Source organism: Trachypithecus francoisi, unplaced genomic scaffold (genome assembly GCF_009764315.1).
Source record: "Trachypithecus francoisi isolate TF-2019V2 unplaced genomic scaffold, Tfra_2.0 Lachesis_group15, whole genome shotgun sequence".
NCBI classification, from domain to species: domain Eukaryota; kingdom Metazoa; phylum Chordata; class Mammalia; order Primates; family Cercopithecidae; genus Trachypithecus; species Trachypithecus francoisi.
The window spans coordinates 109,981,180-110,008,740 of NW_022681460.1; the positions used below are offsets into that span (position 1 = coordinate 109,981,180).

At 48.4% G+C, this 27,561-nt stretch overlaps 1 protein-coding gene across 1 annotated transcript; it reads left to right on the forward strand.

Moving 5' to 3' along the window:
- The first annotated feature begins 2,458 nt into the window (after window positions 1-2,458).
- CUNH16orf89 (chromosome unknown C16orf89 homolog) lies at window positions 2,459-25,919 on the forward strand. The gene is made up of 8 exons (XM_033235820.1): window positions 2,459-2,903; window positions 5,021-5,170; window positions 7,131-7,281; window positions 8,946-9,063; window positions 11,997-12,132; window positions 12,819-12,923; window positions 21,776-21,862; window positions 25,568-25,919. Exons 1-8 carry the CDS (start codon window positions 2,696-2,698, stop codon window positions 25,696-25,698), a joined length of 1,086 nt encoding a protein of 361 aa, XP_033091711.1. The 5' UTR covers window positions 2,459-2,695; the 3' UTR covers window positions 25,699-25,919.
- Window positions 25,920-27,561: the final 1,642 nt, after the last annotated feature.

Genomic DNA, 27,561 nt, shown 5'->3' on the forward strand with positions numbered 1-27,561 from the left:
TCTTGGCTCATCAGAGCAGGAGCGGCTTCCCTAGGAGGCGATGTTATTCATCCATAAAAAAGAATAAAGTACTGACATGTGCTGCAACAAAGATGAGCCTTGAAAACATCACGCTGAGTGAGAGAAGCCAGACACAAAAGGCCACACATTGTATGATTCCATTTATATGAAATATCCACAATAGGTCAAGCCATAGACACAGAAAGTTGATTCATGGTTACCAGGGGTTGGGGAGGGGGGAATAGGGAGTTTCCGCGAATGGGTGTGGGATTTCTTTTCGGGGTGGCAAAACCATTCTGGAGGTAGACAGGGATGGCTGCACAACTTTGTGAATATACGGAAAACCACTGTGAAACTGTACACATTTAAAAGGTGAATTTTATGGTACATGAATAGTATCTCAATAAGCCTCTTATTAAAGATTTTTCAGGATTAAAATGTCTAAAAACACTCCAGGGGTAGAAAAAAGAGCAATGATGACATGAAAAGGTGGAGAAACCCTAACCTAGCACCTGTACATAGGGAGCATCAAATACACACTTTAGTGGTGTTCTTTTCATTATTATTGCAGATCTGTAACCTCTTAACTGAAGCCCTTGGGACCAAGTATGTTTCTGAATTCAAAACTGTTTGGCTTTTAGAAAGATAATGTGGTGTGCATACATATAACATCCCCAGCAAGGTTTGGGACAGCGCCCAGGAAACCAACACGAAAATTTCTGCAAGGAAATAGATGCACGTTCACACTGAGTGAAACAAATAAGGAAGCTAGGTCCTCACTCTCTGCTGTGGTTTGAGTGTGTGCCCTAAAGTTCATATGTTGGAACCTTAATTCTCCATGCAACAGTGTTGAGAGATGGAATCTTTCCTGAGGCCTCTGCCCTCATGAATGGATTCATGCTGTTATTGCAAAAGAGTGTTCCTGATAAAGGAATGAGTTTAGCTTCTTTCTCTTCTCTCTCTCTAGCTCTCTTGACCGTCTACCCTCCACCGTGGGATGATACAGCAAGAAGACCCCCACCAGATGCAGCCCCTTGAAATGGACTTCCCAGCCTCCAGAACTATGAGCCAAATGAATTTCTTTTCTTTATAAATTCCTCAGTCTCAGGTATTCTGTTGTAGTAGCACAAAACTAAGACACTGCCCAGTATACCAGCTACATGTGACTATCAAGCCCTTGAAACGTGGATAGTCTGAAATGAAATGTGCTCAGCCTGGCATGGTGGCTTACACCTGTAGTGCCAGCTACTTGGGAGGCTAAAGCAGGAGGGTCCCTTGAGCCCAGGAGCTCGAGACCGCAGTGAACTATGACCACGCCACTGCATTCCAGCTTGGGCAACAGAGTGAGACCCTGTGTCTTAAAAATAAAATAATAAAGGCTGGCGCCTGTAATCCCAGCACTTTGGGAGGCCAAGGCAGGCGGATGATGAGGTCAGGAGATCAAGACCATCCTAGCTAACACGGTGAAACCCCATCTCTACTAAAAATACAAAAAATTAGCCGGGGGTGGTGGCGGGCGCCTGTCCCAGCTACTCAGGAGGCTGAGGCAGGAAAATGGCGTGAACCCAGGAGACGGAGCTTGCAGTGAGCTGAGATTGCACCACTGCACTCCAGCCTGGGCAACAGAGCGAGACTCCATCTCAAAAATAAATAAATAAATAAATAAAATAAAAAATAAAATAATAAAATAATAGTGTTGTGAACGTGAACTACTCATCAATTTCCAAGACTTAGTATGAGAAAAACAAAAATAAATCATTTCTATATTGATTACAGATGTAATTATAACACTTTAAATCTTGGGTCAAATAAACTAGATCGCTAAAATTAGCTTTGCCCGCTTATTGCCGCTCTCTTGGATGTGGCTACCAGGAAATGCTGAAATGCACACATGGCTCACCTTTGTAGCTTCAATTCTATTTCAACTGGACGGTGCCCCTCTAAGGAAGTTTGCCTCAGCTCAAGGCAGATGTGCCCTCAAATAAGTTTGTTTCAAATTTATTTAAAACAAAGGCTGGGTGTGGTGGCTCATGCCTGTAATTCCAGCACTTTGGGAGCCCGAGGAGGATGGATCACTTGAGCCCACGAGTTCAAGACCAGCCTGAGCAACATAGTGAGACCCTGTCTCTACAAAAAAATTTAAAAATTAGCCAACCAAGGTGGCACCTGCCTCTAGTCCCAGCTATTCAGGAGGCTGAGGCAAGAGGATCTATTGAGCCCAGGAGGTCAAGGCTGCAGTGAGCTGTGATCAAACCACTGCACTCCAGCCTGGGCAAGAGAATGAGACCCTATTTCAAAAAACAAAGAAAAAAAATTTGTTTTTTGCTTTCAGAGCTTTTGGATTTCTGGGTTGAATTGCAATTGCTAGATCAAAGACCTAGCCTGTGAGCCTGGAGAATCAGGGCCAAGAAGGACAGGGCGGGCACCCCTCTCCCCAGCACCCCGCGGACAGCAGGCTCTACGCCCAGGACTGGTCTAACCTCCACTGCCTCGCAGTCATCCCCCTGCAGCCACCCTTCCCAGAGTCCTTTGCCTAGGCCACCCCAGGGTTTTTGGCAGCCCTGCCGGGCCACTTGTCTTCAGGTCTGCCAGGGGGAGGTGGGGACGAGGTGGGAGGAGGGCGTGCAGAGGCGGCCTGGGCTGGGCCAGAGCTCGGGGTGCTGAGCGTGTGACCAGCTGTGAGCAGAGGCCAGCCATGGCCAGCCCAGGGCTGCTGCTCCTGCTCTTACTGATGGCACTGCCATCGCTGGGGTCCTATTTGCTGCCTGGACTGGACACTGCCGGAAGTAAAGCCACCATTGCGGACCTGATCCTGTCTGCGCTGGAGAGAGCCACCATCTTCCTAGAACAGAGGCTGCCCGAAATCAACCTGGATGGCATGGTGGGGGTCCGGGTGCTGGAAGGTAAGTGAGCCCCAGTTCCCCTGGCTGGACACTGGGAAGCTAGCTCTCAGCTTTGTCCTCTGCCCTGCTCTGTACGCCTGGGACCCGGCAGCCTTCTGGCCCCAGAATAGCCTGCCTCGGCTATAAGGAGAGAAGAGGCCAGGGGCTGGCTCTTCCTGCGGGCTGTGGCCCAGCTAAGTGTAATGCAATTTTTTAGAAGTAGAAAAGATTTAAAGGCAACATGGGAAGGGATTTGGGAATTATCTTTTTCTCAGAATGAAATGATCCATTTGACAGCCCCTCCTGACTCACCACGAACAAGGGGAGCAGGGAGAGTGCTCCGCGAACAGATATTTGTGATGTGCGTGTGTGTGGGCGTGCATGCATGCTTGTGTGTGTGTGCATGATGGGTGTGTCTGTGTTTGCCTTGGCCTGTTTCCAGCCCCCTTCTTGGGGATCTTATAGCTCTCAAAGCTAAACAAACACTTGACTGTTTTTGCAGAACCTTCAGGAGACTTTGGCTCCTCCCCTTGAGGGAGGTGGCAGTGGACAAAACTTAGGACCCTCAAGATCCGATTCCAACCCGGCTTCCTCCACTTCCAGCCAAAGTCTCTAATTTTTTTTGTATTTTTAGTAGAGACGGGTTTTCACCGTGTTAGCCAGGATGGTCTGGATCTCCTGACCTCGTGATCCGCCCGCCTCCGCCTCCCAAAGTGCTGGGATTATAGGCGTGAGCCACCGCGCCCAGCCAAGATGCGGTTTTACCATGTTGGCCAGGCTGGTCTTGAACTCCTGGCCTCAAGTGATCCACCTGCCTCGGCCTCCCAAAGTGCTGGGATAGTAGGCATGAGCCACCGTGCCCGGCCCACTTTCTGTTTATTGTTATTACGTTATAATACATAATTATACAACTCACCATAATGTAGAATCAGTGGAAACCCTGAGACTATTTTCCTGCAACTAGATAATCCCATCTGGGGGTGATGGGAGACAGTGACAGATCATCGGGCATTAGATCCTCATAATCTAATATGTGCAACCTAGATCCCTCATATGTGCAGTTCACAACAGGGTTCGCACTCCTGTGAGAATCTAATGCAGCCACTGATCTGACAGGAGGCAGAGTTCAGGCGGTAAGGAGAGAGAATGATGGGGAGTGGCTGTAAATTACAGATGAAGCTTCGCTCGCTCACCCACCACTCACCTCCTGCTGTGCGGCCCCATTCCTAACAGGCCATAGACCAGTACTGAACGGGGGGTTGGGGACCCCTGTCCTGTTGGACTTTGTAAACCCAGTGCAATCACAGGAGGAGACACTCTGACACGCGGGGAACCTCTCCCTGTTAGCACTCCCAAGTCTGTACTTCTTCCCTGTGGGTTTGCCCACGGAGGGGACTGAGCAGAGGGGGCCTGACAGAGCTGGTTGCCCTGGAGGACATCCTTAGCATCCTTCTTAACCTAGCCCATCCTCCCTAACAAGGTTCCTACCTGACGGCAGCTGCCCTACTTCATCCCTCGCCCTCTCAGCCCTGTATGGATGCTCTCACTCACATCTCCCCAGCTTCTGGCCATCTCTGGATCTTCACCATTCTCTCCCACCTCAACAAAGCCACTGCTAGCCCACAGGATACCCCTGTGGGAATTAGAAAAAGGCACTTCCTTCCTGAACTCACTTGACAGCCATCTGCTGGGAAATTGTCTTACTACATATACAAACCCACGATCCGAATGTGTGTTGCCCTTGTGCAGTGTACAACCTGCTCAACTCTACACAGTGGTTCTCTACCCTGCAACCTTTCTCTGGCCATCCAACAAGAAAGTATCTGAGTCAAGGATGTGAGGATTTGAACCTCAAGTATCAAGGATTTGAACCTAGGCCCGCCTCCAGAAACCAAGCTCTCAGCCACCACCTTCTACCACTCTGACACCCATTCTCATTGCCCAGATCACCCCCACCCTGGCCTCATTTCCAGTCAGCTCAGTAAATCCTTCCCCTCTGAGTGCTGGAGAAGCCAGAGAGGTTCCCAGGAAACATTAGACTTTGGGGCAATTTTTTTTTCCCTATTTCAAGGCAAAAAAAAAAAAAAAAAAAGTCCCGATTCCAAATAGTAGAATGAATTAACTCCGATCCCTTCCAGAGCAGCTAAAAAGCGTCCAGGAGAAGTTGGCCCAGGAGCCCCTGCTGCAGCCGCTGAGCCTGCGCGTGGGGACGCTGGGGGAGAAGCTGGAGGCTGCTATCCAGAGATCCCTCCTCTACCTCAAGCTGAGTGACCCCAAGTACTTAAGAGGTGAGCACACGTGGGGTGTCCCATTCCCTCAGGAATGGTGCCTCTGGGGATACTGACTGAAGTAACCCAGTGTGGGCTCTCCTGGGGCTGGGCTGGGCTGGGAAAGTCCGTAACCAACTTTGACCTGTCTGCCGAACAAGCCACAGACAAGCCCTGGGGATGTGCGGTCATCCTTGACTTCAGACTCTGATGGGCTCTCCCACCCACACAGAGGGGTGTGGAGTAGGCACGGTGTCTACTCTCAAGCATTCAGTGCATGCGCAAGCTGGAGGTCCCGGTCCTGGACCAGAGTGGAGGGGCTGGGCTGTCCCAGAGGGGAGAGTGTCCAAAAGGCAATGCGACCCTTTGCATAGCAAACACTAGTGTCCCATATCACCAAATTATATTAATCCACTTCATTAAATGTCAGTAAAAATTCCTGAAGTTGTCCACACTCTATTTTTCAAAACAGTGGGATTTATCTCTCTCATGCCTTATGAGCACTGAGAGTCTGTCCTCACTAGCTCAGAGTGACTCTGCAAAAGGTCCCATCTAATAAGTCTGGCTGAGTTGCTCCTGGATGGCAAGGGTGGGGCACAAATAACCAGCCCGTCATGCTGCTCCAACCCTGTCTCCCCTGCTCCCCGCTCCCATCAGATGTGTGGGGGTCAGCGGGCAGGTAGCCAGGCCATGCTTCACGCTCACATGGCAGTCCAGCCACAGGGACCATAGCCCAGGCCGACCTTTCCAGTGTTGAGGTCCCCACCCTCTCCCAGGCCTGGTCCCTAACACTGTCCCCACCTATGTCGTCTTAAAGATGCCTATGACTGGGCACCTGTTTAGTTAAGAGCTCCACTTTCTCACCAAACCAAAGGGGTCTACTAATATCACCTCTACGCTAATCCCACCTTCCCACTTGTTGCTGTTGTTGTTTTGAGACACAGTCTCACCCTGTTGCCCAGGCTGGAGTGCAGTGGTGCAGTCTCAGCTCACTGCAACCTCTGCCTCCTGGGTTCAAGTGATTCTCCTGCCGTAGCCTCTCAAGTAGCTGGGACTACAGGCACCGGCCACTATGCCCAGCTAATACTTTTTCTTTTTTTTTTTTTTTTTTTTGAGAAGGAGTCTTGGTCTGTTGCCCAGGCTGGAGTGCAGTGGCGCAATCTCAGCTCACTGCAACCTCCGCCTCCCGGGTTCACACCATTCTCCTGCCTCACCCTCCTGAGTAGCTCCTTCTCCAAACCCCTAGGGCTGAAGCCAGGGGTTTGTGCAGACCCAGGTGCAGCTCCCCAGAAATTAGCCGGTGGCACTCACCACCACGCCCGGCTAATTTTTTATATTTTTAGTAGAGACGGGATTTCACTGTGTTAGCCAGGTTGGTCTTGAAATCCTGACCTCAAGTGATTTGCCCGCCTCAGCCTCCCAAAGTGCTGGAATTACAGGCGTGAGCCCTATCGCTTAAAAAAAAAAAAAAAAAGCCGATCATAGCTCACTGCATTCTCCAACTTCTAGACACAAGCAACCTTCCTGCCTCAGCTGGAACTACAGGTGCACACCACCACAACTGGCTACTTTTTTCATTTTTGTGGAGACAGAGTCTTGCTATGTTACCTAGGCAGGTCTTGAACTTTGGGCCTCAGGCGATCTTCCTTCCTTAGCCTCCCCAAGTGCTGGGATGACAGGTGTGAGCCCTGCACCTGGGAAACTAACCCTTTTATTTATCTGGGTCTTCCATGGGATGCAGTGGGTTTAGTCAAATCCCATCCCAACACTGTTCCTATTGATTAGGGGAAAAATGGTTTTATAAGTGAAAGGAGCTTTCTTGAGTGTTTCAAACCCAATCTGGAGCCAGGAGACAGGGCTTAGAGCCCTGAACTGCACCTGCCAGGGGGCAGAGCTGCCGGAGGGGGTGGGGACACCAGGGTGGCCCACGGTTCCTGGATCACCCCCACAGCCTGCCCCACCTATCTGTCCTCTCTGCCAGAGTTCCAGCTGACCCTCCAGCCCGGGTTCTGGAAGCTCCCACATGCCTGGATCCACACCAACGCCTCCTTGGTCTACCCCACGTTCGAGCCCCAGGACTCATTCTCAGAGGACAGCAGCGACGCATGCCTGGTGCAGCTGCTGGGAACCGGGTGGGCCCTGCACTTGCCCTATTTGCTGGAAACCCAAACGCCCTCGTTCTCAGCTGGCCCTGTCCTGCTCCTCCTTCTCCAAGCCCCCAGGGCTGAAGCCAGGGGTTTGTGTAGACCCAGGTGCAGCTCCCCAAAGCTGCCGGGCTCTGCCCTCTCCCACTCTCGCAGGGTGCCCCTTGCTCCAGCCGCCCGCTGGCCTCCCATGCCACAGCGGGTCTTCCAGCAGCCACAGCTGAACACACCACCTCCAGGTCCCAGGACAAATTCCCAATTCCCCTCCACCCTTCCAAGTCCCCAGGCCCCTAGACGCCTCTTTTCAGACTCTCCAAGGCTCCCTCCCACTTCAAAGACTTTGCTCCCCCACCCCACCCACCCCATCCCTTGGGCCTCAGGAAGTCTGCCCATCCCCCAGGGTTGGTGCCAGCATCCTACCTCCAAACCCTATCCTACCTCCGACCCCAGCACACAGCAGACCTCCCGTGAGAGGTCTTACAGCCACAGATGCAATTTACATTTGTATTATGGGCCTGTCCCCATCCCCAGTGAGGATGCAGGTCCGGGAAGGCAGGACTGAGCCTAGTTGAGCTCCTCATTTTATCCTGGTACTTGGTGGGCTTGGAGCAACACCCCAGGGCAGCCCTGGGCACAGGTGCCCATGGGCAAAGTGGGCAGCAGGTACCCAGGCCGCATCCTCTCAGCATCCTTCAGAGCAGTGCTTGGGCCAGGACACAGCTGAGCTCACGGAGGGGTTAGGCCCCAGCCAAGGACTCCTGCTGTTTTAAAAATTTTTATTTAATTTTTTTTTGAGACAGAGTCTCACTCTGTCATCCAGGCGGGAGTGCAGTGGTGTGTTCTTTCTCGGCTCACTGCAACCTCTACCTTCCAGGTTCAAGCGATTCTCGTGCCTCAGCCTCCTGAGTAGCTGGGATTACAGACATGCACCACCATACCTGGCTAATTTTTGTAGTTGTATGTGTATTTTTTCTTTTCTTTTCATTTATTTTTTATTTATTTTGAGATGGAGTCTCACTCTGTCTCCCAGCCTGGAGTGCAGTGATGCGATCTCAGCTCACCGCAACCTCTGCCTCCCAGATTCAAGTGATTCTCAAGTGATTCTACCTCAGCCTCCCGAGTAGCTGGGATTACAGGTGTGTGTCACCATGTCCAGCTAATTTTTGTATTTTTCGTAGAGGCAGGGTTTCACCATGTTGGCCAGGCTGGTCTCGAACTCCTGACCTCAGGTGACCTGCCTGCCTCAGCCTCCCAAAGTGCTGGGATTATAGGTGCGAGCCTCCGCGCCTGGCTGGTGCAGGTGGAATACGCATGTTGGGCCCAGATTCCAAGTGGTCTGGATTCAAGGACCCACTGTTTAGGACTGGAAAAGATGTGATTTGTCCCAGGGAGCAAGAGGAAGTTTCAGCCTTGGCAGCTTCCTCAACCCCGGGATAGCTCTAGCATCATCTTTCCTGTGCTAGGGCAGCCAGATTTAGCAAATGAAGATGCAGAACTGCTGTATTTTCTCTGGCAACCCCCATGCCCAGCTGGGTGTCTGGAATCTACCGGGAGTTCCAACAACCACAACTGGGGGGCTGGATCGCAACCTGGGAAGACACAGGGTGGGGTCAGTGCTCCATCCTTAACAGCTTGGAACCACTTTCCCCCAGGACGGACAGCAGCGAGCCCTGCGGCCTCTCGGACCTCTGCAGGAGCCTCATGACCAAGCCTGGCTGCTCGGGCTACTGCCTGTCCCACCAAATGCTCTTCTTCCTCTGGGCCAGAATGGTGAGTACCCAGGGAGCCCCGCCATGCCAGGGGAAGGGGAAGGAAAAAGGAAAAGGGGCGGCTGGACGTGGTGGCTCACACCTGTAATCCCAGCACTTTAGGAGACCGAGGCGGGCAGATCACTTGAAGCCAGGAGTTCAAGACCAACTGGGCTTGGCCGGGCGCAGTGGCTCAAGCCTGTAATCCCAGCACTTTGGGAGGCCGAGGCGGGCGGATCACGAGGTCAGGAGATCGAGACCATCCTGGCTAACACGGTGAAACTCTGTCTCTACTAAAAAAACATACAAAAAACTAGCCGGGCGAGGTGGCAGGCGCCTGTAGTCCCAGCTACTCGGGAGGCTGAGGCAGGAGAATGGCGTGAATCCGGGAGGCGGAGCTTGCAGTGAGCTGAGATCCGGCCACTGCACTCCAGCCTGGGCGACAGAGCAAGACTCCATCTCAAAAAAAAAAAAAAGACCAACTGGGCCAACATGGTGAAACCCATTCTATATTAAAAATACAAAAATTAATTAGCTGGGCGTGGTGGTGCGCACCTGTAATCTCAGCTACAAGGGGAGGCTGAGGCAGGAGAATCGCTGGAACCCAGGAGGTGGAGGTTGCAGTGAGCGAGATCACGCCATTGCACTCCAGCCTGGGCAACAGAGCAAGACTGTCTCAAAAAAAAAGAAAAGGAAAAGAAAAAAGAAAGAAAGAAATGAAAAGGGGCTTGTGGCAATGTAATTTGGTCTGCTACATACCAGGAAAATAAGCAGAGTTTTGGATTTGTACTTGGGACTTCAGGAGGGAGAAGTAGGGCCCCTACCATACTTCTGCTGTGTCACTGAGCCGATTTGGGATCTGGCATTTGGGGTTCTGTTGGGCCGGTGAAACAGATAGCTTTGCCTGCTGAACTGGACTGCAGGGCATCAGAAAAACGCAATGAGAGAAACAAAGAGAGAATAAAAGAATCATCAGAAAGAACTCTGTAAACAAAAACAAATGAATGAGGCTAGGCACCGTGGCTCACGCCTGTAATCCCAGCACTTGGGGAGGCCGAGGTGGGTGGATCACTTGAGATTAGGAGTTCAAGCCCAGCCTGACCAACAAGGTGAGATCCCGTCTCTACTAAAAATACAAAAACTAGTTGGGCGTGGTGGCACGCACCTGTAATCCCAGCTACTCAGGAGGCTAAGGCAGGAGTATCACTTGAACCAGGGAGGCAGAGGCTGTAGTGGCTGAGATCATGCCACTACATTATTCTCATATATATATACACACACACACATATATGTGTATATAAGGCACTATATATACAAATGCTACTTTCTATATATACACATATTAAAAATATAAAATAAAGAACTATATATAGTGGCACATATATAGTGGCATATATATGTGTGTGGCATATATATATAAATATATATGCCACTATATATATTTTTCTTTATATATACCACCATATATACACACACACCACTATATATATATACACACACCACTCTCTCTCTCTCTCTCTCTCTCTATATATATATATATGCCACTATATATTTTTTCTTTTTTCTTCTTTTTTTTTTTTTTGAGACAGAGTCTCACTCTGTTGCCCAGGCTGGAGTGCAGTGATGTAATCTTGGCTCACTGCAACCTCTGCCTCCTGGATTTAAGCAATTATCTGCCTCAGCCTTCCAAGTAGCTGGGATTACAGGCACGTACCACCATGCCCAGCTAATTTTTGTATTTTTAGTGGAGATGGGATTTCACCATGTTGGCCAGGCTGGTCTTGAAATCCTGACCTCGTGATCCACCCGCCTCAGCCTCCCAACGTGCTGGGATTACAGGCATGAGCCACCGCGCCTGGCCATATAAATTTCTTCATACAGAAAAGTAGGGTTCATTATCTTTATTTTATTTTTTTTTTTTGAGACGGAGTCTTGCTCTGCCGCCCAGGCTGGAGTGCAGTGGCCGGCTCTCAGCTCACTGCAAGCTCCGCCTCCCGGGTTTACGCCATTCTCCTGTCTCAGCCTCCCGAGTAGCTGGGACTACAGGCGCCCGCCTCGTCGCCCGGCTAGTTTTTTGTATTTTTCAGTAGAGACGGGGTTTCACCGTATTAGCCAGGATGGTCTCGATCTCCTGACCTCGTGATCCGCCCGTCTCGGCCTCCCAAAGTGCTGGGATTACAGGCTTGAGCCACCGCGCCCGGCCATCTTTATTTTTTAAAAAAACGTGATTCAGTGTCCAGAAATTCTTAGCTGAGGGGACACTCTCTTTTTTTTTTTCAACAGAATTTAAAAATGTTATTTTTCTGCAAGCTGTGACAGACCAATATTTTTATAAATACAATAAAAACCATATTACAAGGGAATGATTTTGATCTTCAGATTCAACAGGTGGAAAGTCACTCTGACCACTGCTGCAGAAGTGTCTAAAGTCTGCTGTCGACTCCTATTCTTTTCTCCCAGTGTAGGGAGTGACCAGCCCGGTTCTTGGCCCACGCTTTGAGTAGCATTGAAGCTGCCCGCGGGGTCAGGCTGGTTGTAGATTGCATTGCCTCCCCGCAATCGGTCATACAGCACCTCCTAGTGGCCCAGGCCTCACACTGGGCACTTCCCAGCTGTGTCATCCACCTATACGAGAGCCCCTCTGGTACAGTTTCTAGCGGCCTTACCCTTTCCTGATAAAAACTCTTGAGGCTCAGAAAGGTTACTTTAGCAAACCAAGATCACACAGCTCCTAAGCGGCAGAGCTGGATCTCGAACCCAGCTCTCTCTGATGAAGGAGCCCCAGCAGGCTGGGGGTGTGCATGGGGAAGAAATCCTGCAAAAAGGAGAAAAAGACCTGCCCTAAACACAGCCCCTTGCAAGACCGTCTCAGAACTGCAAGACTTTCCCATAGCAGGGCATGTGTCTGTCATATGCACCACTGACTCCTTTGTCTTTGGGTGTTTGTCTCCCCAGAGGGGATGCACACAGGGACCGTTCCAACAGAGCCAGGACTATATCAACCTCTTCTGCGCCAACATGATGGACTTGAACCGCAGAGCTGAGGCCATCGGATACGCCTACCCTACCCGGGACATCTTCATGGAAAACAGTATGGCCAGCATTCTGCCCCAGGGACAAAGGAGCAGGGTGTCCCTCCACCAACACACACACACACACACACACACACACACACACACACACACAGAGTTGCCAGATTAAGCAAGTAAAAATACAGAGTGCTCAGTTAAATCTGAACTTCAGATAAGCAATGAATCCATTTTTAGTATAAGTTTATCCCAAATATTTCATGGGTTATACTAATACTCAAAAATTATATTCATTGTTTATCGAAAACCCAAATATAACTGGGCATCCTATATTTCACCTGCCACTGTGTGACAGCTTCCTGGCCCCAAAGGCTGCCCCAGTGACTAAGCTCTACACAGATGGACCAGGTGACTGGCAGATAGACCCGCAAAGTCATATGGATGAGTCAGACAGGGAGCGCTTGGGTGGCTCCTCGCTGGCTGGGGTGTCCAAATCCCTCCACTGACCCTGACTTTGGAGCAGCCCGGACCAAGACCCTCAGTGGGAGGTGGGACACAAGCGTGGGAGCCCCTAGTTGCTCAGGCAAAGGCTCAAGGTGCCTCCTTCCAGCCCCTGCATTGAACGCCCACCTCCTAGTGCTGCCTAACCCAGGCAGATGGAGGCAGGTGGTACCGTGGCAGCCCTGGGGAGTGGGAGGAGGTGGGCCTGGGGAGCAGGCCTGCAGAGGGCCCCCGTCTTTACTTCCAGTCATGTTCTGTGGAATGGGCGGCTTCTCCGACTTCTACAAGCTCCGGTGGCTGGAGGCCATTCTCAGCTGGCAGAAACGGCGGGAAGGATGCTTCGGGGAGCCCGGTGAGCCGCACTGCTGCCCTGGCTAAGAGCGGGGACAGTGGGGGTTGGGGGGCGGCACTGGGTTTCTAGGCCAGGTGTGGAAACAATGCATGGGTGTTAAGGTTGGTGAGGGATTTGTACCTGCAGGTGCACACACACACAGACATGTGTGCACACAAGTAGAAACAGGCTCAGAGCTTTGGAAGCCAAAATGCGGCAAGACGGGAGCCCATCTTATTGGAAGGTGTTGGCCCCTGCAGCTGCATTAACAAGCCCATTTGTATTGTACTGTTTTTATGCTGGAGATAAAGACAAACCCAAGACTGGGTGATTTATAAAGAAAAAGAGGTTTAATGGATTCACCATTGCACATGGTTGGGGAGGCCTCAAAATCATAGTGGAAGGCAAAAGGCACGTCTCACATAGCAGCACACAAGTGAGAATGAGGAGCAAGCACAAAGGCAAATCCCTTATAAAACCATCAGATCTTGTGCGACTCATTCACTACCATGAGAAGAGTATGGGGGAAACGGCCCCCAAGATTCAATCACCTCCCACCAGGCCCCTCCCACAGCACCTGGGAATTACGGGAGCTACAATTCAAGATGAGATTTGGGTGGGGACACAGCCATACCATATCACCATTCATTCAGCAAGCACATATTGAGCACCTACTAATGTGCCAGACACCATCTAGGCTCTAGGAAAAACCAGAGCCCCGAGGAAAAGAAACATAAATCACCTGAACAAACCAAGAAGTGAAATAATTGGCCGGGCGCGGTGGCTCAAGCCTGTAATCCCCAGCACTTTGGGAGGCCAAGACGGGCGGATCACGAGGTCAGGAGATCGAGACCATCCTGGCTAACACGGTGAAACCCCGTCTCTACTAAATACAAAAAGCTAGCCGGGCGAGGTGGCGGCACCTGTAGTCCCAGCTCCTCGGGAGGCTGAGGCAGGAGAATGGCGTGAACCCGGGAGGCGGAGCTTGCAGTGAGCTGAGATCTGGCCACTGCACTCCAGCCTGGGTGACAGAGCGAAGACTCTATCTCAAAAAAAAAAAAAAAAAAAAAAAAGAAGTGAAATAATTGCACATTCTAGTAAGAGCTATAAAGGAGATGACAGGGTGAGGAAGAAAAGAACTCCAGGAAGGCTCTCCAGGTGGGTGGTCAGGGACAACTACATGGCAGGAGGTGACGGAGCAGAGGGTGGAGAGGCAGAGGATTCAGCCACTTCCTAGCCGGGTGACACTGGACAGCTGGTCCCTTTGGAATAAGCCGCTTCACCCTCTGAGTCGCAATTTCCCTGTCTGTAAATAAATGAGCAGAGTCATCCCGACCTTCCTGAGCTGCAAGGAGAGTCGCTGTGACACATATGAAGCCGCACAGCCTCTGCCAGGCATAGGGCAGCTCCCAGGAAATGTTAGTGTCCTCATTAGAAGCTCGGGATGCTCCAAGAAGCAAAAGCTTTTGAAATAAGATGGTGTGTTTTTAAAACGGAGTTTATACAATGAAGATTCTTAGGCCCCCAGACCTATAGCTTCGCCAGGTTGAGGATGGGGCTGTGGAAGTTGCATTTTTGGCTTTACTATTATTCTCAATAGACACGTAATAATTATACATGTTTATAGGGTACAGAGTGATATTTCCATACATGTATACAATATGTAATGAGCAGATGCATCACCTCAAACATCTGTCATTTCTTTGTGTTGGGAACATTCCAAATTCGCTCTTCTAGCTATTTGAAAATACACAATAGGCTCATGCCTTACAATCCCAGCACTTTGGGAGGCGAAGGCAGGTGGATGGCTTGAGCTCAGGAATTAGAAACCAGCCTGGCCAACATGGCAAAACCCCATCTGTATTAAAAATATCAAAAAAATTAGCCGGGTGTGGTGGTGCATGCCTATGCTCCTGGCTACTTGGGAGACTGAGGTGGGAGAATCACTTGAGCCCTAGGAGGTCGAGGGGTGCTGTGAGCCATGACTGCACCACTGCACTTCAGCCTGGGTGACAGAGCGAGATACTGTCTTAAAAAAAAAAAAAAAAAAAAAAAAAAAAACATGCCACAAATTGTTGTTATTTGCAATCACCCTATAGTGCACGAAACGGTACCACTTATTCCTTCTCCTGGCCATACTAGTGCATCGTCTAACCAACCTCTGGTTATCTCTTCTCCCCATCCCCCTCCCCACCTCTAGTAACCACTATTCAACACTCCCCTTCTTTTTTTTTTTAGAGATGGAGTTTCGCTCTGTCACCTAGGCTAGAGTGCAGTGGCGCTATCTCAGCTCACTGCAACCTCCACCTCCCAGGTTCAAGCCATTCTCCTGCCTCAGCCTCCCGAGTAGCTGGTACTACAGGTGTGTGCCACCATGCCCAGCTAATTTTCGTATTTTTAGTAGAGACAGGGTTTCACCATGTTGGCCAGGCTGGTCAGGATCTCCTGACCTCAAGTGATCCACCTGCCTCAGCCTCCCAAAGTGCTGGGATTACAGGTGCCCTGACTCAACACTCCACTTCTAAGAGATCAATTTTTGTAGCTTCCACATACGAGGAAGGACATGCAACATTTATCTTTCCATGCCTGGCTTACTTCAATTAATATAATGTCCTCCACGTTCATCGATGTTGCTATGAATGAAATAATTTGTTGTTTTTTTTTATGGCTAAATAGTATTTCATTAGGTCTGTATACCACATTTTCTCTGTCCATTCATCTGCTGATAGATACTCAGGTTGCTGCATCTTGGCTACTGTGAATAGTGCTGCAATAAACACAGAGGTGCAGACGTCTCTTCAACATACCAATTTCCTTTCCTTTGGATAAACACCCAGTAGTGGTATTTATCCAAGTCCTAGTTTTAGCTTTTTGAGAAGTCTCCATACTGCTTTCCATAATGTCTGTACTAATTTACATTCCCATCAACAGTGTGTAAGAGTTCTCCTTTCTCTACATCTTTGCCAGCATTTGTTTTTTTTTTTTTTTTTTCTTGTTAGACACGGTCTCACTCTGTCACCCAGGCTGGAGTGCAGTGGTGCAATCTCAGCTCATTGCAACCTCTGCCTCCCGGGTTCAAGAGATTCTCCAGCCTCAGCCTCCTGAATAGCTCAGACTACAGTGGGAGCCACCAACACCCGGCTAATTTTTGTATTTTTTATAGAGACTAAGTTTCACCATGTTGCCCAGGCTGATCCCGAACTCCTGAGCTCAAAGTGATCCACCAGCCATGGACTCCTAAAGTGCTGGGATTAGAGGCGTGAGGCACCGCACTTGGCCATTTTTTTGTCTTTTTGATAGTAGTCATTTTAACAGGTGTGAGATGCTATCTCATTGTGATTTGATTTGCATTTCCCTGATGATTAAGGATGCTGAGCATTTTTCAGACCTGTTGGCCATTTGTATGCCTTCTTTTGAGATATCTATGCAGCTTATTTGCCTTTTTCCTTTTTTTTTTTTTTTTTTTTTCAGACAGTCTCGTTCTGTCACCCAGGATGGTGTGCAGTAGGACAATTTCGGCTCACTGCAACCTCCACCTCCTGGGTTCAAGTGCTTCTCCTGCCTCAGCCTCCCGAGTAGCTGGGATTACAGGCACCCACCACCACCATGCCCAGCTAATATTTGTATTTTCAGTAGAGACAGGGTTTCTCCATGTTTGCCAAGCTGGTCTTGAGCTCTTGGTCTCAAGTGATCTGCTCACCTCGACCCCCCAAAGTCCTGGGATTATAGGAGTGAGCCACCGCACCTGACCTTGTTTTGTTTACTATAGCCTTGAAGCATATTTTGAAGTCCAGTAATAATATTCCTCCAGCTTTGTTCTTTTTCCTTAGGATTGCTTTGGCTATTTGGGGTCTTTTGTGGTTCTATATAAATTTTAGGATTTTTTTTTTCTATTTCTGTGAAGAATGTCATTGGTATTTTGATTCAATCTGTAGATCACTTTGGTAGCATGGATATTTCCACAATATTAAGTCTTCCAATCCATAAACACAGGATGTCTTTTCATTTTTTGTGTGCTCTCTTTGATTTCTTTTATCAGTGTCTATTACAGTTTTCCTTATAGAGATCTTTCACCTCCTTGGTTAAATTTATTCCTGGGTATTTTGTTTTTAGCTCTTATAAATAGGATTACATTCTTGATTTCTTCTTCTGCTAGTTCATTGTAGGTGTGTAGAAATGCGGCCGGGCGTGGTGGCTCAAGCCTGTAATCCCAGCATTTTGGGAGGCCGAGACGGGCGGATCACGAGATCAGGAGATCGAGACCATCCTGGCTAACATGGGGAAACCCCGACTCTACTAAAAAATGCAAAAAACTAGCCGGGCGAGGTGGCGGGCGCCTGTAGTCCCAGCTACTCGGGAGGCTGAGACAGGAGAATGGCGTGAACCCGGGAGGCGGAGCTTGCAGTGAGCTGAGATCCGGCCACTGCGCTCCAGCCTGGGTGACAGACCGAGACTCTGTTTTTTTGTTTTTTTTTTTAAAAAGATATGCTACTGATTTTTTGTATGATTGTTCTGTATTCTGCAACTTTGTTGAATTCATTTATCAGTTCTAAGAGTTTTTTTGGTGGAGCTTTTAGGGTTTCCTGTCTATCAGATCATGTCATCTGCAAACAAGGATAATTTGACTTCCTCCTTTTTCATTTAGATGCCCTTTTTTGTTTCTCTTGCTTAACTGCTCTGGCTAGGATTTCTAGTACTATGTTGAATAAAAATGGTGAAAGTAGGTGCTCTTGTGTTGTTCCACTTCTTAGAGGAAAAGCTTTCATCTTTTCCTCATTCAGTGTAATGTTGGCTGTGGGTTTGTCATATATGACCTTTATTATATTGAGGTACATTCCTTCTATACCTAACATATTGAGAGATTTATCATGAAGGGATGTTAAATTTCATCACATGCATTTTCCTACATCTATTAAGATGATCATATGATTTTTGTTTTTCATTCTATTGGTGTAATGTGTCATATTTATTGATTTACATAGGTTGAACAATCCTTGCATCCCTGCAATAAAGTTCCCTTGTTCATGATGAATGATTTTTTTTTTTAATGCAAATCATTCAATTACTTACTGGAAGTGGTCAAAGTAGGAAAGCCATGAATGATTTTTAATGTGTTGCTAGGTTTGTTTTGCTAGTATTTTGTTAAGGATTTTTGCATCTAGGTTCATCAGGGAAATTGGCCTATAGTTTTGTTGTTGTTGTTGTGTCCCTGTCTGCTTTTAGTATTGGGGTAATGCTGAACTTGTAGAATGAGTTTGGAAAAACTTCCTCCCCTTCAATTTTCTGGAAGAGACTGAAAAGAATTGGTATTTGTTCTTTAAATATTTGGTAAAATTCATCAGTGAAACTGTCGGGTCCTGGGCTTTTTGTTTTGGGGAGACTTTTTATTACACATTCAATCTCATTACTCATCACTGGTCTGTTCAGGTTTTTTTGTTTGTTTGTTTTTGTTTTTTTGAGACGGAGTTGCGCTCTGTCGCCCAGGCTGGAGCGCAGTGGCCGGATCTCAGCTCACTGCAAGCTCCGCCTCCCGGGTTTCCGCCATTCTCCTGCCTCAGCCTCCCCAGTAGCTAGGACTACAGGCGCCCGCCACCTCGCCCGGCTAGTTTCTTGTATTTTTTTAGTAGAGACGGGGTTTCACCGTGTTAGCCAGGATGGTCTTAATCTCCTGACCTCGTGATCCACCCCTCTCCGCCTTCCAAAGTGCTGGGATTACAGGCTTGAGCCACCGCGCCCGGCCGGTCTCTTCAGGTTTTCTATTTCTTCTTGGTTCAATCTTGGTATGTTGTATGTGTCCAGAAATTTATCAATTTCCACTAGGTTTTCTTTTGTTTGCAGACAAAGTCTCACTCTGTTGCTCAGGCTGGAGTGCAGTGGCGCAATCTCAGCTCACTGCAACCTCCGCCTCCCAGGTTCAAGTGATTCTCCTGCCTCAGCCTCCCAAGTAGCTGGGATTACAGGCACCCACCACCACACCTGGCTAATTTTTGTATTTTTAGTAGAGACAGGGTTTCACCATATTGACCAGGCTGGTCTCGAACTCCTGACCTCAAGTGATATACCCACCTCAGCCTCCCAAAGTGCTGGGATTACAGGCATGAGCCACCATGCCCGGCACACTCCACTAGGTTTTCTAATTTGTCGTTTATAATAGCCTTTAATGATCCTTTGTATTTCAGTGGTATCAGTTGTAATATTTCCTTTTTCTTTCTGACTTTATTTACTTGAGTCTTTTTTTTTCTTAGTCTAGTTAATAATTTATCTATTTGTTGATCTTCTTTAAAAACCAACTTTTTGTTTCATTGATCTTTTGTATTGTTTCTTTAGTCTCTTATTTATTTCTGCTCTGATCTTTACAATTTATTTCCTTCTACTAGTTTGGGGCTTGATTTGGTCTTGATTTTCTAGTTCCTTGAGATGTATTGTTAGTTCGTTATTTGAAATCTTTCTGCTTTTTTGATGTAGGCATCTATTGAAGTAAATTTCCCTCTGAATACTGCTTTTGCTATATATCCCATAGGTTTTGGCATATTGTATTTCTTTTTTTTTTTTTTTTTTTTTTTGAGGCGGAGTCTCGCTCTGTCGCCCAGGCTGGAGTGCAGTGGCGGGATCTCAGCTCACTGCAAGCTCCGCCTCCCGGGTTTCCGCCATTCTCCTGCCTCAGCCTCCCGAGTAGCTGGGACTACAGGTGCCACCACCTCGCCCGGCTAGTTTTTTTGTATTTTTTAGTAGAGACGGGGTTTCACCGTGTTCGCCAGGATGGTCTCGATCTCCTGACCTCGTGATCCACCCGTCTCGGCCTCCCAAAGTGCTGGGATTACAGGCTTGAGCCACCGCGCCCGGCCTCTTTTTTTCTTTTTTTTTTTGAGACAGAGTCTCGCTCTGTCGCCCAGGCTGGAGTGCAGTGGCGCGATCTCGGCTCACTGCAAGCTCCGCCTCCCGAGTTTATGCCATTCTCCTGCCTCAGCCTCCTGAGTAGCTGGGACTGCAGGCGCCCGTCACCTCACCTGGCTAATTTTTTGTATTTTTTTTAGTAGAGACAGGGTTTCACCGTGTTTGCCAGGATGGTCTCGATCTCCTGACCTCGTGATCTGCCCGTCTCAGCCTCCCAAAGTGCTGGGATTACAGGCTTGAGCCACCGCGCCCAGCCGGGATATTGTGTTTCTATTTTCACTTGTGTTAAGAAATTTTTAAGTGTTCTTCCTAATTTCTTCATTTGCTCATTGGTCATTCAGGAACATGTTGTTTAATTTCCCTGTATTTGCACAATTTTGAAAGTTCCTCTTGTTATTGATTTCTAGTTTTATTCCATTGTGGTCAGGAAGATACTTGCTATGATTCAAATTCTTTTAAATTTGCTGAGACTTGTTTTTTGGCCTAACATATGGTCTATTTTGGAGACTGTTCCATGTGCTAATGAGAATATATATTCTGCAGCAGTTACAGAAAATGTTCTGTAAATGTCTGTTAGATTCATTTGGTCTCAAGTGCAGTTTAAATTCAGTGTTTTTTTTGTTGAGTTTCTGTCTAGATGATCTGTCCAACGCTGACAGCAAGGTGTTGATGTCCTCAGCTATTATTGTACTGGAGTCTTTCTCTCCCTTTATATCTAATAACATTTGTTTTAGGGTTCTCCAGTGTTTAATACATGTATTTTTAGAATTGTTATGTCCTCTTGCTAAATTAATTCTTTTAACATTATATAATGACCTCCTTTGTCTCTTTTTACAGTTTTTGACTTCAAGTCTGTTTTATCTAAGTATAGCTACTCCTTCTCCCTTCTGGCTTCCACTTATGTGGAAGATCTTTTCTCACCCTTTCACTTTCATCCCATACGTGTCTTTACCAGTGAAGTGAGTTTCTTGTAGGCAGCATACAGTCGGGTTATGTTCTTTTCATTCATTCAGCCAGTCTATATATCCTTTCAGTAGGGGGTTGAATCAATTTGCATTCAATGTTATTATTGGCTTGTGAGGAATTACTCCTATCATTTCATTAATTGTTTTCTGGTTGTCTTCTATATCCTTTGATTTTCTTCTTCCTTTCTTCTTGTTATCACTGCTATTTGGTGCTTTTCTCTAGTGATAGTTTTGCTTCTTTTCTCTTTCTCCTTTCTGTTTCTCCTCTACCAGTAACTTTTACACCTTTTCATGTTTTCATGTTAGTGATTATTGTCTTTTTCTTTTCAGATGTAGGATTCCCTTGAGTACTTCTTGTAAGGCCAGTCTAGTGGTGATGAATTCCCTCAGTTTTTGCTTGTCTTGGAGGGACTTACATTTTTAACAAGCACCTCCAGTGGTTCTGTTGGTGGGTGTCTGGGGAACCACAGTTTGGGAAACCATCAGTAGATGACAAGTTTAGGCCATGCAAAAGGATCTGCAGACAGGTACAGATGGAAACTTCTGGAATAGCCTCAAGTTTCAAGAGAAGACCTAATTTCCTTGAAATGTTATTGGGGCAGGAGGTTTAGTGAGTAACATTTAAAAATTCACCTTGAGACCAGTTGCAGTGGCTCACATATATAATCCAGTACTTTGGGAGGCCAAGGCTGGAGGCTCACTTGAGCCCAGGAGTTCAAGGCCAGCCTGGGTAACATAGCGAGATCCCATCTCTACCAAAACAAAAAAAATTTTTTTAATAGCTGGACATGGTAGTTCATGCCTGTAGTCCCAGCTACTTGGTAGGCTGAGGCAGGAAGGATTGTGTGAGCTCAGGAGTTTCGGGCTGCGGTGAGCTATGACTGTGCCACTGTACCCAGCCTGGCCAATAGAATGAGACCCTGTCTCTAAAATAAAAGAAAAGAAGTAAAAAGAAATAAAAACATAAAAAATAAAAATCTCTCTTGAGAAGTTCAACTTTTGCTCTTCTCCCAGATGCTGAAGATGAAGAATTATCTAAAGCTATCCAATATCAACAGCATTTTTTGAGGAGAGTGAAGAGGCGAGAAAAACAATTTTCAGGTAATGAAAATACCCAAGGGAGTTTATTGACATGAAACTGAGATATCCTAGCAAAACAGAGGCCTGTGTTTATTCTCTGCTATGGAACAAAAGCACTTGGCATCATCAAAGGGGCACTAATCAGAGGGCCTTCATGTTTGGGAGGTGGAAGGGAGGCTGGGGGTCACTGATGGCCTCCTCTTAGAAAGTAGGGAGACAGGCCGAGTGCGGTGGCTCACACCTGTAATCCCAGCACTGTGGGAGGCCAAGGCGGGTGGATCACCACCTGAGGTCGGGAGTTCAAGACCAGCCTGACCAACATTGAGAAACCCTGTCTCTACTAAAAATATAAAAATTAGCCAGGCATGGTGGCGCATGTCTGTAATCCCAGCTACTCAAGAGGCTGAGGCAGGAGAATCGCTTGAACCTGGGAGGCGGAGGTTGCGGTGAGCTGAGATCGCACCGTTGCACTCCAGCCTGGGCAAAAAGAGCAAAACTCTGTCTCGAAAAAAAAAAAAAAAAGAAAGTGGGGAGACAGCCTGGGCAACATGACAAAACCCTGTCTCTACTAAAAATACAAAACTTAGCCGGGAATGGTGGCACACACCTGTAGTCCCAACTACTCGGGAGGCTGAGGCATGAGAATTACTTAAACCCAGGAGGTAGAGGCTTTAGTGAGCTGAGATCGCACCACTACACTCCAGCCTAGGTGACAGAGCGAGACCCTGTCTCAAAAAAAATAAAAAGAAAGAAAGTGGGGAGTCCAGAGATACTGTCTTTGGTTAAAGGAGCATACAAGAGAAGTTTCCATTGTTAAAAATCACAATAGTAACCCTTCTAAGTCAAGATCTGGTCAGGAAAATAGAACCTGCATCAGGAACTTCAACAGAGGGAATTTACTAGAGGAAACTCATCTCAGAGGTGTTGTAAGAGCTGAAAACAAAAAAGGGGGAAAAACCCAGAGATTTTACTGTTGCAGGAAGCCACTACCCTCCCTAGAGCTGGAGAATGGCAGGAAGAGGCCGTGTTAACAAAGCCTGCAGGGGCTGAACAAGGAGGAGACAGAGAGAAGAAGGAAGAAATATTCTGGCTTCTCCCCTCACTCCACCTGCACCTCCTGTTGGTCGAAACCAATAGGCAAGGCATCCTGGGAAATGTAGTTTGGAGGGGTCTCTGCTGGAGTTTGGAATAAGGAAAGGCAGAGAAAGGACCCAAAAGCCAATGAATGGGCAAGTGACCAGAACAGTTTTGGTGGCCACACAGCCCAGTGCTCCCAGAGCTGCTCCAGTTTACACCTGTTGTCTTGGAGCCACTATGAAGAGTGCCCTCTTTCCTCCAAAGCATCCTGGTTATGACAATAAACTGTATGGTCAGTGCGCCAATGTAGAGAAAGTGAGAACTACTGAGACTCTGACTGCTGGGAAGGGAAGAAAGGCAAGAAATAACATGGAAGAAAGGGAAGGAGGGAGGGACATAGGAAGGGAGGAACCAAGAAGAAAGAGAGGATTTTGATTTCAATTTTTCATTAATAAAAAATAAATAGGCCGGGCATGGTGGCTCACGCCTGTAATCCTAGCACTTTGGGAGGCCAAGGCGGGTGGATCACCTGACGTCACAAGTTCGAGACCAGCCTGGCCAACATGGTGAAATCCCATCTCTACCAAAAATGCAAAAATTAGCCAGGCGTAGTGGCGCATGCCTGTAGTCCCAGCTTCTTGGGAGGCTGAGACAGGAGAATCGCTTGAACCCAGGAGACGGAGGTTGCAGTGAGCTGAGATTGTGCCACTGCACACTAGCCTGGGTGACAGAGTGAGACTCTGTCTCAAAAATAATAATAAAAAAATAAAGTAAAGTAAAAATTAAATAACCACGGGCAAAAGCAGGAAGGGATATGGAATAGCCAGTTCACAGAGTAGATGTCCAACATATGTGGGTATATGATTCCAGTAACTAAACGTCTCTCCATCAACCCTACTGCGGCCTGATCATCCGCCTACAGGTGGACAGGACAGAGGAGTGAAAGCAGAAATCCAGTGAGTCAGTTTCGCAGCTGCCACCAAAGCTCAGGCAGAAGGGAGAAAAGTTCCCAGGAGACTTCCAGAGGCCTCTACCCTAGTTAGGCCTTCCTGACACAGAGGGGCTGGGGCTGCCTATGGCTGGGGTGGTAGGGGCCTGCTGTGTACTACCTGGTCAGCTGCCTGTCCCCAGAGTCAGACAGCCTAACACGAGAACTGTCCTAGGGACTGGAGCGGAAGACAAAGAAATTCCAGAGTCCAAGGCCTTTCCTGAGGCACCTCCAGGTTGACCAGCAGCCTAGAAAACTGCCCGGCAGGGGTGTGCTCATTCTTGCACTTATGACACAAGCCCATGGAGCAGAAGGCAGCTGGTGTAGAGACTAGGAGCACAGGGTTTGAGGTCAGGTTGTGTGGGTTCGAGTCCCGCTTCTGCCTCTTAATTGCTGTGAAAGTCACACAACCTCTCTGAGCCTCATTTTCCTCATCTGTAAAATGGGCACCAAACTGTTGGGGGCTAATAAGTGATCATCGTGCAAAGCCCTCCCCATTGTATGTGGCATACAGTAGGCCACCAAGAGGCATGAACTGCCAGGGTTAGTCATTCAGCACCTTGAAATCTGCATTCTCCCTCCCTTCAAGGGACCTGGCTGGGGTCCCCTCCCCTTCCCAAAGTCTCTGGGTAGGGAAGAAAGAATTCCTGGGTCCCTCCCACAAGCGGATAGATTGTGAGACTAGAGGAGTGCAGCCCACTTTGAGCTCAAAGAACTAACTATATCTAAGGGTTATTATCTCAGGCAAGTGCTCAGGCCTGAGACTCTTGACTCCATGAACCATGAGGTCACATGGGACCAGGCAGACCAGAGGCAACTAAGAGGAAGATGGCTGGGGTCAGAAAATGAGCTGTGGAGTCACCAGGGCCGGAGGCTCAGCTCGGCTACCCGAGCCTCAGTTTCCCCATCTCAGAAGGTCTTACACAGGACCTGGGACAGGATTCTGGTGCATGTGGTTTACTGAGGTAGGTAAGTCAGGGAAGCAGGCTAAGCCAGGCAGGAGCTGGACAGGATGTGGTCTCAGGTCAGATCCCCCCTCAGGGATGGGAGGGGAGCCTTGGAGCATAAATTGCACCAGAGTCATCCCCCTGGGACAAGGTGGCAGGCTTTTGTATCCCTGTATTGGTAAGTTATTTGGGAGGGACATACCTCCCAGAAAAGGGAGCCCTTAGTGGCTGGTGGAAGGGCACCCGGCCCAGCAAAAGGGGCCTAAGGGAGCACAGAAGCACCCACTCAGTGTCTTGCAAGTTGCCTGAAACGGTATCTGCAAAGCACTTTTTTTTTTTTTTTTTTTTGAGACAGAGTCTCGCTCTGTTGCCCAGGCTGGAGTGCAGTGGCGCGATCTCGGCTCACTGCAACCTCTGCCTCCTGGGTTCAAGTCATTCTCTTGCCTCATCCTCCGAAGTAGCTGAGACTATAGGTGCTTGCCACCATACCTGGCTAATTTTTGTATTTTTTTAGTAAAGACAGGGTTTCATCATGTTGCTCATGCTGGTCTCGAACTCCTGATCTCAAGTGATCCGCCCACCTCAGGCTCCCAAAGTGCGGGATTACAGGCGTGAGCCAGCGCGCCTGGCTGAAACGCACTTTCAATGGGACTGTGTTGATTAAAGGGCCAACGTTCTTGCTACCCAGCACTCACAGGCATTCTCTTCCCGCAGATGGCTGCTCCTCCCACAACACAGCCACAGCGGTGGCAGCGCTGGGTGGCTTCCTATACATCCTGGCAGAATACCCCCCGGCAAACAGAGAGCCACACCCATCCACACCGCCACCACCAAGCAGCCCCTGAGACGGATGTTTCCACGCCTGCTGCCTGGAGGAGGAACAGACCCCTTCAGTCCTCCTCCCTTAGATCCTGGAGGGCATGGCTCACATCCTGGGAAACAGGCATCTGGAAGCAAAGCCACCCTGACACCCCATCTTGGAAGCCCTGAGTACGCAGGACCAGGGTAGGTGGGGGCCGGGAGGGACTCTGGTGGAAATAGATGAATAAAGTTTGATTGCAACTGACCCAGGGTTGAGTCGTTTCTCAGCCTTGAGGACAACCTTGGACAACCTCTTGGTCTGTTTCAACTTTCCAGTTCCACTCAACACAAATTCTTTTTTCTTTGCTTTCTTTTTTTTTTTTTTTAATTAATAGATAGGTCTCACTCTGTCACCCAGGCTCACTGCAGCCTTGAACTCCTGGGCTCAAGCCATCTTCCCATCTCGCCTCCTGAGTAGCTGGGACAACAGGTGTGTGCCACCATGCCAAGCTAATTTTTAAATTTTTTGTAGAGATGGGGTCTCACTATGTGGACCTGGCTGGTCTCGAACTCCCGGCCTCAAGCGATCCTCTTGCCTTGTCCTCCCAAAGTGCTGGGATTACAGGCATGAGCCACTGCACCCAGCCACAAATTCTAAAAAGACCCATAAACTGGTATCTTAAAGGCTATTTGTTCAGGTATCAAATATGGTATCTTTCCTAGTGGGAGAAGGAAGGGTCTTAGAAAAGAATAGTTCAGGTCATGAGCCAGAACTCAAGAGATGACCATGAAAGGCAGCACATACTCATTTTTACATCCTGAGCACAAAACTCTGCCGTATCATTACACTGCCTCATGAGGCCATCATGTCATTTTACAAAACACAGTATAGCGTAGCGGTTGATGGTGGGGTTCTGTGGCCAGGCTGCCTGAATTCAAGTCCCAGCTGTGTGTGTCCTTAAGCAAAGTCACCAACTTCTCTGGGACGCAGTTTTCTCATCAGTAAAATTGGGATAATAATAACAACTACCGTGGCGGGGCACAGTGGCTCGCCCCTATAATCCCAGCACTTTGGGAGGCTGAGGTGGGAGGATCACTTGGATCCAGAAGCTCGAGACCAGCCTGGGCAACATAACGAGACACCTCCCCACAAACCCTCACCGGGTGCAAGAGTGAATAGCTGTAGTCCCAGCTACTCAGGAGGCTGAGGAGGGAGGATCACTTGAGCCCAGGAGTTGAAGGCTGCAGTGAGCTATGATTGTGCCACTGCACTCCAGCCTGGGCGACAGAGTGGGAGTCAAAAAAAAAAAAACCCCAGCGCCTACCTCAATGTAACCTCCACTGCTGTGAGTATTGTGTTTGTAGGATACTGGGAACAGTGCTTGTAACATACTAAGTGCCAGGTAAACGTTACCTGCTGCCTCAAGTGATGATGTCACATTAACTGGGGGCTCCTCTGGAAGCTGCCAGAAGGGGCCGCTGCCTTGTCATCGGTTCTCTCGTTCCCAGCTTACAGCTCTTCCCTCGAGCTCTGACTCAGTGTGACGATATCTGAATGTGTTCCCTGGAGCTCTGACACTAATTTAGCAATAAAACCTTCTGGAACGTTATTACGGGTTCTAGGGCCGTCTGTGGTGCTGATGACACAGCCTGCATGCCTTAGACTCGGGGGTAGAAAAACCAGCTGAAAACCCGGTCCTGGGGCTGCAAACCTCTATGTGAGCATCTGAATTAAAATATCCCCGGCTGCTTCTGTGCCCGGCTGAGCAGCCCAGGTGGTAGTGGGGGGCATGGTTCTTCTCGATCTTTCCTTTAGGAGATAGGCTCCCTCGACCTGATCCTCTGCTGCGAACCTCTGAATGCCTTCCCATGATTGCTCTTAAGTTGTCAGGCCTCGAGGAACATCC

What these genes read in the sequence shown, in the direction of transcription:
- CUNH16orf89 (XM_033235820.1), top strand. Translation starts at nt 2,696, where the DNA reads ATGGCCAGCCCAGGGCTGCTGCTCCTGCTCTTACTGATGGCACTGCCA. An exon ending in GGGGGTCCGGGTGCTGGAAG is followed by an intron (nt 2,904 to 5,020) that starts GTAAGTGAGCCC and finishes GATCCCTTCCAG; the next exon opens with AGCAGCTAAAAAGCGTCCAG. An exon ending in AGGATGCTTCGGGGAGCCCG is followed by an intron (nt 12,924 to 21,775) that starts GTGAGCCGCACT and finishes CTCTTCTCCCAG; the next exon opens with ATGCTGAAGATGAAGAATTA.